Source organism: Manihot esculenta, chromosome 18 (assembly GCF_001659605.2).
Source record: "Manihot esculenta cultivar AM560-2 chromosome 18, M.esculenta_v8, whole genome shotgun sequence".
Classification (NCBI taxonomy): domain Eukaryota; kingdom Viridiplantae; phylum Streptophyta; class Magnoliopsida; order Malpighiales; family Euphorbiaceae; genus Manihot; species Manihot esculenta.
The window spans coordinates 5,557,625-5,572,001 of NC_035178.2; the positions used below are offsets into that span (position 1 = coordinate 5,557,625).

At 28.4% G+C, this 14,377-nt stretch overlaps 1 protein-coding gene and 1 pseudogene across 1 annotated transcript; one reads left to right on the forward strand and one right to left on the reverse strand.

Annotated features, from left to right (window-relative positions):
* Positions 1-4,096: 4,096 nt before the first annotated feature.
* LOC110606335 (transcription factor bHLH96) lies at positions 4,097-5,967 on the forward strand. Its single transcript, XM_021745091.2, has 3 exons — positions 4,097-5,072; positions 5,277-5,681; positions 5,772-5,967. The coding sequence occupies exons 1-3, from the start codon at positions 4,578-4,580 to the stop codon at positions 5,868-5,870; spliced, it is 999 nt and encodes a 332-aa protein (XP_021600783.2). The 5' UTR covers positions 4,097-4,577; the 3' UTR covers positions 5,871-5,967.
* A 2,947-nt stretch (positions 5,968-8,914) lies between these two features.
* On the reverse strand, positions 8,915-9,500 carry LOC110606887 (annotated as a pseudogene).
* Positions 9,501-14,377: the final 4,877 nt, after the last annotated feature.

Sequence of the window (14,377 nt, forward strand, 5' to 3'; positions counted from 1 at the left end):
TTTATTTCAATGAGTCTAATATTGTACTTGACTTAATTTATTTAATAGCATTATTTATTTTTAATTTTTCATGTGAAAACACAATAATTTTTATTATAAGTATTGATAATTGTTTATATAAAATTAGTAATAAATCACTATTAATCAATCATTTTTAACAACACTTAGTAATAATAATGAGCTATTACTTATTTAGCCCTCTTATTATATATATATATATTTTCAGAATATTTGATATTAGGTTAGAAAAATTTATAATTGAGGATCACTTAACACTGACATTTGGATTGTAGTTTAATCCTTACAAAATAGTCGGATCCAAAATCTATCAGAGACCACTATATTAACACACAATTCCACTCACGATTGGAATAGGCTGGATTGACCTAGAGCCTTTAATAACACCACAATCTTTACTAAGCTCATAAGATAGGACAGGTCAGAAACTTATAACAACTTAGCATATTGGAGCACAGTCATGGTCCGGGACATTGAAATTTGGCTTGCTTGAGTGAATAAGTCAGCAAAATTATAGACACCTATGTATTCAGAACTAGATCCATATAAGTACACAAAAAAATTAAATAGCGGTCTGACAATGGAAAAAGAGGACGTTCATAGTGCGGCCTTACATAATGGGAACACGTCTCTAAAAGGCAAAAAAGAATAAATATATGGAGAAAAAGAAAGGAAGCAAGGGACTAAGTTTTTCCACACAGACACACCTTTTTTTTTTTTTTTTTCTGAATCTCAAAATATGATTCATTCTTAAAAATTCACTGCATCATCATTAATGAAAAGAAAAAAAGAATTCATAATGTAATCAATTTGTTACATAATTTTTATTTATTTTATTTTTTTTATATAAATTAAAAAATTATTATTATTTTAATTAAAAGATAAATTTTTGTCTACTAACTTTTCAATAACATGTTTAATATAGAATGAGAATATTCAATTTTTTAAATAATAAAATTATTATTAGTGACATATGATTTAAATTAAATGCTAAAAAATATTTAAATTTTCATTTATAAAAGTTAATGAGGAATTATATTTAAATAAGATATATAATATTAAATAGGATTGTAATATTTAATTTATATGTTAATCATAATATAGAAAAGAAAACTAGATAATATTTAAAAACATTTAAAAATAAAAAAGTTGAGAATATTATATAAAAAATATTTTATTTATCTCACAAAATATAGATTTACTTAATTTATTTTATTCGCCCATCTTAAATTATAGATTTATTATTTTTTTTGAAATAATAGAATAATTTAAGTAGTACAATATAATACTTAATTCTTATAATTAAATTAATTACATATTAATTCTCATATTAACGGTAGGTCTATAAAATTTTGAAAGACAAAGACAGTATAAAGTAAAAATAAATTTTCCTTAAAAAGATTATTAAATTCAAAACATAGTGACAACTAGTCTCCACCATATTTATGAATTAGTGGTTATATAGAAATACAAGGAGAATTAATTATCCAAGGAGACGAAACCATCCAAAAAAGGGTTCTAATGGTGCCGTCTTGAGAAATATTATATTGGAGGATTGCATTTTCTTTTAGGAGCAGAAAGTGAAGAGAAAAGAAAAGAAAAGAAAAGAAAACTAATGGGGTCCAGTTCAATGAAGATGATACAAAATCCAAAAACAGATTTATAGAAAAAAGATGAATCATATTTAGATTTTGATGTTACCTAGCCTACATGTCCTTCTAAAACAACAAAAGACACAAGCTAAGACGATTTTGAAATTGTTTTGTTTGGCTTTTTATATAGATCCATAATTGTCTGAAATGAATTGATTACGTTTTCCTGCATGCACTGAGTCTGAGTATAAACTTTGCACTGTGACGTCTTCACAGTTTTGTTTTTGTTGGAACATGATTAGCTTCAATTGGCACTATCATATTCTATATATTTTAAGTTAAAAAAAAATGATCTGATAAATGAAATGGAGAAGGAAAAAACAAGGAAACATAGTTCTACAAGATGAAATGTGGACAAAGAAAGCAATCAAAGGAGGCCTATAATGGAGTAATGTTTTGAAATCTTTTTGGAATTTTGTAATAATTGCGTTGCAGATGTTTTTACTTTACATCGTCTTGCCATCTTATTATTAGTTGCTTGCCAAAAAGGGCATACGTGCTGCAGGTTCCAGTTTTCTTCTGCGCAGGGACACTGTACTGTCTATGTACAAGAAGATTAGATTTTGAGGAAACAAACTCCAACATGATTTAAGTTTAATCCTCTTGGGTTTCTGTCCTTCAGACATCATCGTTTTCTCCAGATTCAATGCCTTTTTCATAACTCATATATACCCACTTGAAGTTTGGATTTTCAGATCTTTTGTTTTCTTCTGAACACTCAGATTAATTGATCTTCTGCTCTATCTTTGCAATGTTATGGGCTGAGCTTATGATAGAGCCCAAGATTGTTAGAACGAAACCCATTTAGTTTAAGAAGGCAATTGCAGTGATTATGCTCTAGGCTAAGCTCATTAGATTAAACCCCATAAGAAGAAAGAATCTAAAAGGGAGCAAGTTGCAGAAATTCCTAAACGCGGTTGCTTGAACAAGTCAAGAACTGGAGTTTAAAAGTACGGGTGAAGGATTTAATTAAAAGCCAGCATTTTCTGATCTAAGTCACCATGGATTTGATTAATTTAATAGCCGATTTTGTACCTTGGGGTCCACATAATTAATTAGAAAATTATGTGGTTAGAATTTGTGGGTGGCGTAGTTTGCGCTTCAACCCACATGCTATGTTATGCAAAACAATCATAATTAATGCTTAAAATTCTAGGTTAATCTTGGTGTTTTGTTAGGGCATGATCAAATTATACATAGGGGAGATGCAGCCTAGATTTTTAGACGTGAAAGTTTGATGTTTAGTGTTTCCATTTTCATTGACAACAAGTCATCTCTAACTCAAATTAAATCTTTTTTTATTTATTTATTTATTTTAATTGATGGGCATTTATCTGATTAGAAAGTCTACTTTTTAAGATATTTTTAAATGTTTTATGGTTAAAATTTATTAACTATTGCATTTACATAATTATAACAGTTTCAAATAAAATACATTATTACACATTTAAATATTTTTACGATTAAATTATTTTAGTGGTTTTTTTTATAAAAGAAAAAATATGTGGAGAAGGAAAATGACTGGAATAAAAGGAATAATTAAGAATACCCAAATTGGAATTATTAAGAGCTTAATTAGTCAAGGAATCCCACAAGCTACAAATTTGGTGATACATTCAAAGGAATGCCAGTTGGGTATGGATTTTTCTTCCTTTTTTTATTCTTTATTTCCATGGGAAATAGATGAAACAATGGCATAATGGTAAATACCAATGCATGGAATGACTGATTCCCATGGAACCTCTAAAAATAGCATATTATAACGTAAAATTAATTCCAGGGAATAAGAACCCAAGAAGGGAAGGGGGGAAACCCTAGAGAATTAATGTCATATTGACTTGTGAGATTAATGTAATTAATCAATATTGTCATTAACATAAGAAAAAGCTTTGATAATTAAGAAACAACAAACAAGAGTTCATCGGGAAAGGAAGATAAAAATAAAACACGTAGTCTAGCTATTGAGTCTACACGGTAGATGATTACAGAGTGGCTCTTTGTGTGGTCACATGGATTCCTCTGAATTTTTCCAGAACCCCAGAACTAGACTATAGCTAATCTCTATCTCTTTCTCTGATCTGCCTTTTTTTAATATAGAGATCTTGATCAGAATCTCTGGGTGATTATCAGCTTTTCGTCTTTTTCATGTCCAAGTGTCCGACCATATTATTACCAAATGAAACTAAATATGTGTAAGTGTAATGACCAAAACAGCCTTTCTCTACTTGCAAAAAACAGTTTGTTCAAAGGAGAAGACTGTCCTTATGGCAATAATCTTGCCCTATTCACGAAATGGGATATGCCTTGGGACCCACATGAATTTTTTATTTTTTTTTAAATTTATTTGTTTATTGTTTCGGCTGCCTTTGCTGATTCAGTTTTTGGTTCTATATTAATTTTCAAGAAACACTATTTACAATCTCTAAGTGTGTTAAAAAGAGAATCTGTCTCTGTCCTCTGCTTGTGTGTGTGTGTGTGTGTGTTTGTGTGTGGTCTCTGGTGATTAGTGACTGGTCTAACGATGCAATCTCACGTGCAACTCCCTGTAGCCATGGTAGGGTTTTGATTAAACTTCTTTAAAAGTCTCATGGCTTTCTCTTCTTGAAGGGGAAGATAAAAAAGGTGACTTTGCTCGGCCTTTTGGCATTTCTAGTACTTGGGCTTTTGCTATATCTTCCTTTGGGTTTCTTTGAAGGAAATACTCTCCAATTCTTCATAATCAACTGGTCATCAGGCCTTGAGCTGCTAGGGCTAGCTGCCAACCCACCCTTCTCCTCCCACCTTTCAACTCCCAAAGCACAACTCTGCAGTCCCTTCTTTTACTCTACCTCGTGGATCTTTCACTATTTATGCCTCTAATAATCAAGGGATAGAGATCTCAAGGGAGACATAACTTTATATTTAGTCATGGCACTTGAAGCAGTAGTGTATCCACAGGACCCCTTTAGTTATGGCTACAAGGATTGCTTTTCCTTTCCATTTGGAGGAGCATGGGGCTATGATTTTGATTTACAAGAAGAAGATAAAGTTTTTCTTGGGATTCCTGCAGAACACAGCAGCAATAATATAGAGCAACGACATGGTCTCCGTTCAAATTTGGATTCCTCATCGCCTTCCATGATTCAACATGCAAAAGATCATTGGGATCCTAATTCTTCACCTGAGACTTGCGCTGTCGATCAATCTTTCCCTCCTCCTCCTCCTGGAGTATTCCATCCACTGGTACCACCTCCTACCACTGCTGGCCGGCGAAAGCGACGACGCACTAAGAGCACCAAGAATAAGGAGGAAATAGAGAACCAGAGGATGACTCACATTGCTGTTGAACGTAACCGGAGGAAGCAGATGAATGAGTATCTTGCTGTGCTGAGGTCTCTGATGCCTCCTTCCTATGTTCAGAGGGTAAGTTACCCTTTATAACTGGATCCTTAACTGCCATGTTTATGGTAAAATCCTTTTTCTTTAGCCTAAAAGACCCAATAGTTCCATACCCCACGTACTGAAATTGGATCTTGCAGGTTTATCTTGTAAAATCTTGATTAGCCTTTTGTCCTAATTCGACCCATGTAATTAATTATGTTATTATTGTTGTTATTGCCATTCCAGGGTGACCAAGCATCCATAATAGGAGGTGCTATTAACTTTGTGAAGGAGCTAGAGCAGCACTTGCAGACCATGGAGGCCCACAAAAAGACCAAGCAGCAACCAGCTGCCGATGATGTCAGTGGCTTCTCTTCATCACCATTTGCTGACTTCTTCACCTTCCCACAGTACTCATCGACACGAACTCTGCCTGCGGGTGAAGAATCAGTAGCTGATCAAAGTCAGTGGTCTGTGGCAGACATAGAAGTGACCATGGTGGAGAGCCATGCCAATCTTAAAATACTTTCAAAGAAAAGACCCAAACAGCTCTTGAAGATGGTGGCAGGTTTACAAGCCTTAAGGTTCAGTGTTCTCCACCTCAATGTCTCTACTGTTGATCAGTTGGTTCTTTATTCAGTTAGCGTTAAGGTAAGTCAATAAATTTAAATTTTATCTTATTAATTACTCATTTAATTTTCCATTTTCCTTAATTAACCGTGATTGAAAATCTTGAAACAGGTTGAGGAAGGAAGTCATCTGAATACAGTGGATGAGATTGCAGCTGCTGTTAATCAAATGTTACAGAGGATTCATGAAGAAGATGCAGGTTTCAGCTAAAAATCAAAACTACTGTAACCCTAATTGGGATTTTCTTCTGTAATTGAGGTTGTTAATAACCTCTGATAATGGATTTCAGTTTTCTTTCTTGCTTTAATTATAGTCTTCCTGGGAGATGATTAAATTTTGAGGAATAGTTTAAGCAGTGAAGGCTGGGGCAGGGTGTGGTGTGTGGTGGGCGTGGTCCAATAAAATCAGAATCAGATTGCCATAAACTTACAAGAACATATGAGACAACTGAAAAATAATTAATATTTCGTTTAGATTATAGCTTTTTAACATAAGATGACACAAGTACGTCAAGGAATCTCTTTAAGCAATAAAATTCTCTAAGTCCTGAAATTATGAGTTAGAATGTCTACATTCTGCCAAAGCATCTTTATATTCATTTAACAGATGAAATTATTGAACACCTTCACACACTGAATCTCAACCACTCAAAACTCATATAAATATTTTGCAAGCTTCAAAAATATTTAATTAATTAAAGGTTATATTATAAAAAAATAAAAAAAAATATTCAATGGTGGTTATCTACCAACAATAAAGCAAAGTAACTTTAAGAATTTTGCTGTTGAAATTAACATGTGTATCATCCATATTGAACTATTTATTTTCTAAAATATTTTTTATTTAAAAATTTTAAAATTTTAAAATATTACTTTTTAATATTTTGTGTATTACAACTCAGAAAAGCAATATTTTCGCATTGTACTGCATCATATTTTTCATATTGATTCCTATGCTACCTGGTCTGGTCGGGCCCTCCCAACCATTTCTTATAGTGTCTGCTTCTGCCCAATTAGTAATTAACAACAAAATTTTAATTACTCATTCTTTTAGATTTTATTAATGATTTTCAAATAGCAAAAAGCATGGCATGACAATATTTGGTCTGTGAAATTAAAGAGCCAACCATGGTCTAATTCAAAATGCATCTTCCTGGAAGATACATAAAAAGAATCCTTTTCAGTCTTCGCCCACCATGATTATGCTCTTTTCTTGAAAAGGCATCATCTCGAATCTCCACCACACCTGTAAAAATAATGAGATCATTAAATCTACTTTTTTGACAATAAAAATAAGATTTAACTCTATTTTTAGGACAATAGATATAATCATGAGTATTTCATCAGGTGGGTACCACACTTTCTTATCTATTCTTGCACTTTCATCAATTTCATGGTCTTGCTTTTATTAGATCTACAGACCTTTTTGATGATTACCCACCACTTATATTCTTCACTCTTTTTCTCTCTGTCTCCCTTCTAATCACACATTACCCACTCCCAATATGTTCTTCTCACCTTCTCCCTTTGTCTCCCTTGCAATCACATTCCCACATGATAAAACTTAAAAAAAAGCTTGGATATAATTTTTAATATCTCAGTTTCTAGTGGCAAGTCTTAATTTTCCCATTAATTTTTTACATATTTATTAGCGATTTTCATTTTCACTAAGGAATTGAGTCTTGATTAATGATGGTGCTTGAACAGTCATATTCATCTCCTCTGGGTCACTGAGCAAGAAGGTGACAGAATCTCTAATACTATTACTGAAGTAGTACAGGCACTGAATATAACCTGACTTATTATTAGCTAGTAAAGCAACAAGCTTTCTTCTTCAAATGAAGGAATGATGATCTTGAAGAATTTTCTCAGAGAAAGCTCCTCTTCATGTATCAGAAAATTTTGCATAATGAATGTGTTTTCAATATATTCAATCCACATCCGTACAGGCACAGTTGAGAATCCCTTAGATTATTTTTGTTGTCACTTTAGGGAAAAAGAGGAAGCTAGAAAGGCTTTTAGAAGGACCAAGCTATACAAGCTTTGGGTGGTGCTGTTAACTTTAAACGTTAAATTATTATTATTTAGGGTAAAGTCCTAGGGATGCACGTTTCTTTTTTTAGGGTCCACCATGCAATGTTGGCTGTGGATGATTTGAACATTCACTAGTGTTCTTTGTTTTGGACGACAATGGCAACCTCATGTGGAAGCGTTTGTTTTGTCAATTTATACAATAAAGTGAGAGTTTGCGTTGGATCGAAGAAGTTTCGTAAATGAAATGATTGAGAATATTCAAATGAAAATCACTGTGGGTAAGAAAATAATACTAATTTTCTAGCCTCCATGAAGGTACAGTACCATTATTCTGCATCTAAAGAAAGAAGAAAAAGAAAGATACATAATCAACAAAAATTGATTTGTTAATGAGTTCACAAATAATTTGTGATCAGAATGCCCAACAAACAGCCGACAATTTTTCAAATTTGATATCTTTGTATTGCTGCATTGGTTTTGTTGTTAGATTATGTTGAGATTAGTCACTTTCCTTGTCTTAGTTAAGAACAATTAATGGAGAAGATAGTTGACTGACATGTGAAGTCTCAGGATTTTAAGTCTCAGAACCCAAATCCTATAAACAGATTATGATCACCTAACAATCAATTAATTAAGTGATTAAGAAATATTAGTTTGGACTTAAGATCATTGAGTTTAAGTCTAACAGATAAAAAAATTGGACGTAGTTGATTAGAAGATCCTTCTCTTCATCATGAATATATACTAGTCTGACAGTATCAAGATTTTTTTACAATTTATTGGATTTTCCTATGCCAACAAGATCAAGCTTTTCCAATTTATTGAATTTTCTTCTCTGATTATGGTATAAAAGAATAAAATTAAATGAAGCTATAACGTTCATATTTCTCTGAAAATGAAAATTAATTAAGAAATAGAAAAATAAAAAGGAGAGTGAGGAGGAGAAGCAAGGAAGAGGGCCCAATAACATTGGCATTGCAGCCTTAGATTAAAATGAGAATGGGCTTCAGAAGTTTCTGTCTGAGGTCTCACCTACTCGAGTGGCTTTGATTCCCAACACAAGCCCAATCCCATATTAAAATTTACGCCCCAGGATTCAGACTCACAGATTTTCTCAAGACTACCATTTTCAGTAGAATTTATATCCTTCAAGATTCTTTCATTCCCAACATTTACAATTTCAGCTCCCTCGTCTCCTCTGTTCCATTTCCATCTGGGTTCCTATACAATTGTATTCGGATTTTCAGGATTCTGATTCACCGAAACAAGGGGAGTGGTCACAAGATCAGTGATTATACTTGCACGGCACAAAGAGCAATTGGTGTGAGATCTTAACCAAGTATCAATACAATAAATATGGAAGGCATGGTTGCATTTAGGCACAAGCAAACTGAACACTCGGTGCCTTCAATCAGCCCTTCACCTTTCCTGTACTTATAAACTATGATCGAATTGATAATTGACTGTTGCAAACCAGCTGTGTTGATAAACCAAATCGGATGATCAACTTGGTTGCCATCAAGCATCTCTCCATTCCTATTATCTTCTTCATCCTGTGGCTGCCTGTTGTTTCTTGAACTGCACTAACCAGGGCAGAACTTGGCTATGATAGCATAATAGCTAACAATAATAAAGCAAATGGCCAGCAAAGAAACTATAATGATCACATAAGGTGATAAGTGATGCTCTTGGGGGAACAGAGAAGGGGAGGATGTGGTTGTGGTGGCAGGTCACAGAAGTCAGGAAAATCTACAGTTTGGTTTGTTGCACTTAGAGTGGGGAAGAGTTTTATGTGGTTCTTTGCCATTAAAGAGACGGGAAAATAAAGTTAAAAAAAATATATTTCTTAAACCCTGAATTTGGATTGGAGACCAGGGTGAATCAGGCCTCTACCGCACTTGCTGTAGGCTCTTCCGCACTTATAAAATGCGGTAGAGAGCCATTGAACCAAAATTATAATTTTTTTTAAATAAAAAAGTTCTGCCGAACTTTTGAAGTGCGGTAGAACTTTTAATAATTTTTTTTTTAAAATCTACCGCACTTCAAAAGTGCGGTAGAGTTCCTGCACCTGGCAAAGAGGGCAAAGACAAGACCCGTCTCTACCCGTCAGCGCTGAAGCCTTCTACCGCACTTTACAAGTGCGGTAGAATCTCTACCAGGTGCAGGGATTCCTGCACCTGGCAGAGAAACTCTCCTTTACCGCACTTTAAAGTGCGGTAGAGGAGAGAGTATAATACCGAGCTTTTGAAGCTCGGTATTGTACCCCAACCCGTTATAAAACCCCACCTTCTTCCCTGCTCCACCTTCCTGCTCCATATGCCACCTTCTTCCCTGCCTTCTTTTCTGCTCCACCGCTCCATACGCCACCTTCTTCCCTGCTCCACCTTCCTGCCACCTTCTTCCTTACTCCACTTTTCCTCCTTTTTCTCTTTCCACGCTGCAATTTTTTTTATCTCAAGTTTCACCGCTTCTCTTTTCTTTTAGATTTATCTCACCCATCTCAATCCATCCTCAATATTTTCTCTCTGCACAACCCATCTGAATAAATTTTCAACAAAAAAGAACTTTTATATTAATTTGTTTTTATAAAATTTAGATAAATAAAAATTTATTAATAAATATAAATGTTGTATTTTGTAGTTTTTTCTATTCCTATAAGTCTTCGTGGACGCGTGAGATTTGGGATTGATTTTCATACAAGTAAGTAATTAAATATTATGTATAAAAATATGATATATTTTATTTATTTAATTAATTATTAAGATATTTATATTGTTGAAAAAATTATATTTTGTATGTAATTAATAGTAAAAAATGCATAGTTGTATTTATTTAAAATTATTAAAAGTAATATAAGAAAATGAGAAAAAAAAAATTTTTGATTTATAGTAATGTGATAAATAAAAAAGAAATGTATGAAAAAATTAGGGTGTTTTGTGGGAAAATAAATTTATATTATTTATAATAAATATGAAATTTTAATTTTTTAAAAAATTTAATTTACATAAGTTGTTGTGAGCAAAATTATAGGAATTAAGTTAGTATTAAAGTAGGAAAAAATTTATAAATGTAAATGTTGTTGTAAATTTTTTGTGTAGGGAAAATATTAGAAAATTAGAAAAAAAATTATTTAGTTAGATTTATTTTATTTAAAAATTAATGAAATAAAAAGTGGTAAAATAAATTTATAATATTTATAATTAATCTGAAAATGTAGTTGTTTAAGAAATTTAATATATATAGGGTCTTGGAAAAAAAAAATATAGGAATTAAAATATGAAAAATTTATAAATGTAAATTTTGTTATGAATTTTCTGTGTATAGAAAATATTAGGCAAATGGATAAAAAATTATTTAGTTAGATATATTTGATTTAAAATTTTAAAGTAATATTTTGTGAGGAAATAAATTTATATTATTTATAATAAATATGAAATTTTAGTATTTTAAAAATTAATTTAATATATATAGGTTGTTGTGACTAAAATTGTAGGGATTAAGATAGTATTAAAGTGGATAAAATTTATAATTGTAAATGTTGGTTGTAAATTTTCTGTTTTGAGAAAATATTAGGAAATTAGAAAAAGAAATATTTAGTTAGATATAATTTATTTAAAATTTTAAAGTAATATTTTGCGAGGAAATAAATTTATATTATTCATAATAAATATGAAATTTTAGTATTTTAAAAATTAATTTAATATATATAGGTTATTGTGACTAAAATTGTAGGGATTAAGATAGTATTAAAGTGGGGAAAATTTATAATTTTAAATTTTCTGTTTTGAGAAAATATTAGGAAATTAAAAAAAAGAAATATTTAGTTAGATATATTTTATTTAAAATTTTAAAGTAATATTTTGCGAGGAAATAAATTCATATTATTCATAATAAATATGAAATTTTAGTATTTTAAAAATTAATTTAATATACATAGGTTGTTGTGGCTAAAATTGTAGCGATTAAGGTAGTATTAAAGTGGGGAAAATTTATAATTATAAATGTTGGTTGTAAATTTTGTGTTTTGAGAAAATATTAGGAAATTAGAAAAAGAAATATTTAATTAGATATATTTTATTTAAAATTTTAAAGTAATATTTTGCGAGGTAATAAATTTATATTATTCATAATAAATATGAAATTTTAGTATTTTAAAAATTAATTTAATATACATAAGTTGTTGTGACTAAAATTGTAGGAATTAAGATAGTATTAAAGAGGAAAAAATTTATAATTGTAAATATTGGTTTTAAATGTTTTGTTTTGAGAAAATATTAGAAAATTAGAAAAAGAAATATTTAGTTAGATATATTTTATTTAAAAATTTAAAGTAATATTTTGTGAGAAAATAAATTTATATTATTCATAATAAATATAAAATTTTAGTATTTTAAAAATTAATTTAATATATATAGATTGTTGTGACTAAAATTATAGGGATTAAGATAGTATTAAAGTGAGAAAAATTTATAATTGTAAATGTTGGTAGTAAATGTTTTGTTTTGAGAAAATATTAGGAAATTAGAAAAAGAAATAGTTAGTTAGATATATTTTATTTAAAATTGTAAAGTAATATTTTGCGAGGAAATAAATTTATATTATTCATAATAAATATGAAATTTTAGTATTTTAAAAAATAATGTAATATACATAGGCTATTGTGACTAAAATTGTAGGGATTAAGGTAGTATTAAAGTGGGAAAAATTTATAATTGTAAATACTGGTTGTAAATTTTCTGTTTTGAGAAAATATTAGAAAATTAAAAAAAGAAATATTTAGTTAGATATATTTTATTTAAAATTTTAAAGTAATATTTTGCGAGGAAATAAATTTATATTATTCATAATAAATATGAAATTTTAGTATTTTAAAAATTAATTTAATATACATAGGTTGTTGTGGCTAAAATTGTAGGGATTAAGGTAGTATTATAGTGGGAAAAATTTATAATTGTAAATGTTGGTCGTAAATTTTCTATTTTAAAAAAATATTAGGAAATTAGAAAAAGAAATATTTAGTTAGATATATTTTATTTAAAATTTTAAAATAATATTTTGTGAGAAAATAAATTTATATTATTCATAATAAATATGAAATTTTAGTATTTTAAAAATTAATTTAATATACATATGTTGTTGTGATTAAAATTGTAGGAATTAAGATAGTATTAAAGTGGGAAAAATTTATAATTATAAATGTTGGTCGTAAATGTTTTATTTTGAGAAAATATTAGGAAATTAAAAAAAATAAATATTTAGTTAGATATATTTTATTTAAAATTTTAAAGTAATATTTTGTTAGGAAATAAATTTATATTGTTCATAATAAATATGAAATTTTAGTATTTTAAAAATTAATTTAATATACATAAGTTGTTATGACTAAAATTGTAGGGATTAAGTTAGTATTAAAGTGGGAAAAATTTATAATTATAAATGTTAGTTGTAAATGTTTTGTTTTGAGAAAATATTAGAAAATTAGAAAAAGAAATAGTTAGTTAGATATATTTTATTTAAAATTTTAAAGTAATATTTTGTGAGAAAATAAATTTATATTATTCATAATAAATATGAAATTTTAATATTTTAAAAATTAATTTAATATATAAGTTATTGTGACTAAATTGGTAGTGATTAAGGTAGTATTAAAGTGGGAAAAATTTATAATTGTAAATGTTGTCGCAAATGTTTTGTTTTGAGAAAATATTAGAAAATTTGAAAAAGAAATATTTAGTTATATATATTTTATTTAAAATTTTAAAATAATATTTTGCGAAGAAATAAATTTATATTATTCATAATAAATATGAAATTTTAATATTTTAAAAATTAATTTAATATACATAAATTGTTGTGACTAAAATTATAGGGATTAAGATAGTATTAAAGTAGGAAAAATTTATAATTGTAAATATTGGTTGTAAATTTTTTGTTTTGAGAAAATATTAGGAAAATTTATATTATTCATAATAAATATGAAAATTTATTTTTTAAAAATATTAATTTAATATATATAGGTTGTTGTGACCAAAATTTTAGGATTAAAATAGTATTAAAGGTGAGGGTACAAGTGGTGATGGTCGACCATATAGAACTCGACGTCTACATGAATAAAGGGGACGTTCATGTGGCACGGGAGGACATTTGAGACATTATTAGTATTATTTTTTTATTTTATTATTTATAATATATTATTTTATTTTTATTACATTTTATAATTTTAATTATTTATATATATATTTTAAAATTTTTATGATTCTTAAATATTTTTTTATTTATTTATAAATATAATTCTAATAAAAATAATAAATTTTATAAATAAATATAAAATATATGATATTATTTTAAAATAAATATAAAATATATGATATTATTTTTAAAATAAATATAATTATGATATTATATTTAAATAAATATAATTATAATGTTATATATATATAATTTTAATTATTAAAATAAATTTATATATGATCAGTATTGTATTAAATTTTAATTATATTAAATAATTAATATTAATATAATTTTTATAATTATCTATAAATTTTATATATAAATAAATAAATATAATTAATATAATATATATTAAATAAACTCTACTATTATCGTAATACGTAAAATAAAGAATTAATATTACTACATTTCTAAAGTGTAGTAATGTGTAAATTGAGAAATTAATTTAATTAT

Bases quoted from the DNA above. Each gene is read 5' to 3' on its own strand.
- LOC110606335 (XM_021745091.2), top strand. From the start codon at position 4,578: ATGGCACTTGAAGCAGTAGTGTATCCACAGGACCCCTTTAGTTATGGC. The intron at 5,073-5,276 runs GTAAGTTACCCT...TTGCCATTCCAG, and splicing joins CTCCTTCCTATGTTCAGAGG to GGTGACCAAGCATCCATAAT. The intron at 5,682-5,771 runs GTAAGTCAATAA...ATCTTGAAACAG, and splicing joins TTTATTCAGTTAGCGTTAAG to GTTGAGGAAGGAAGTCATCT.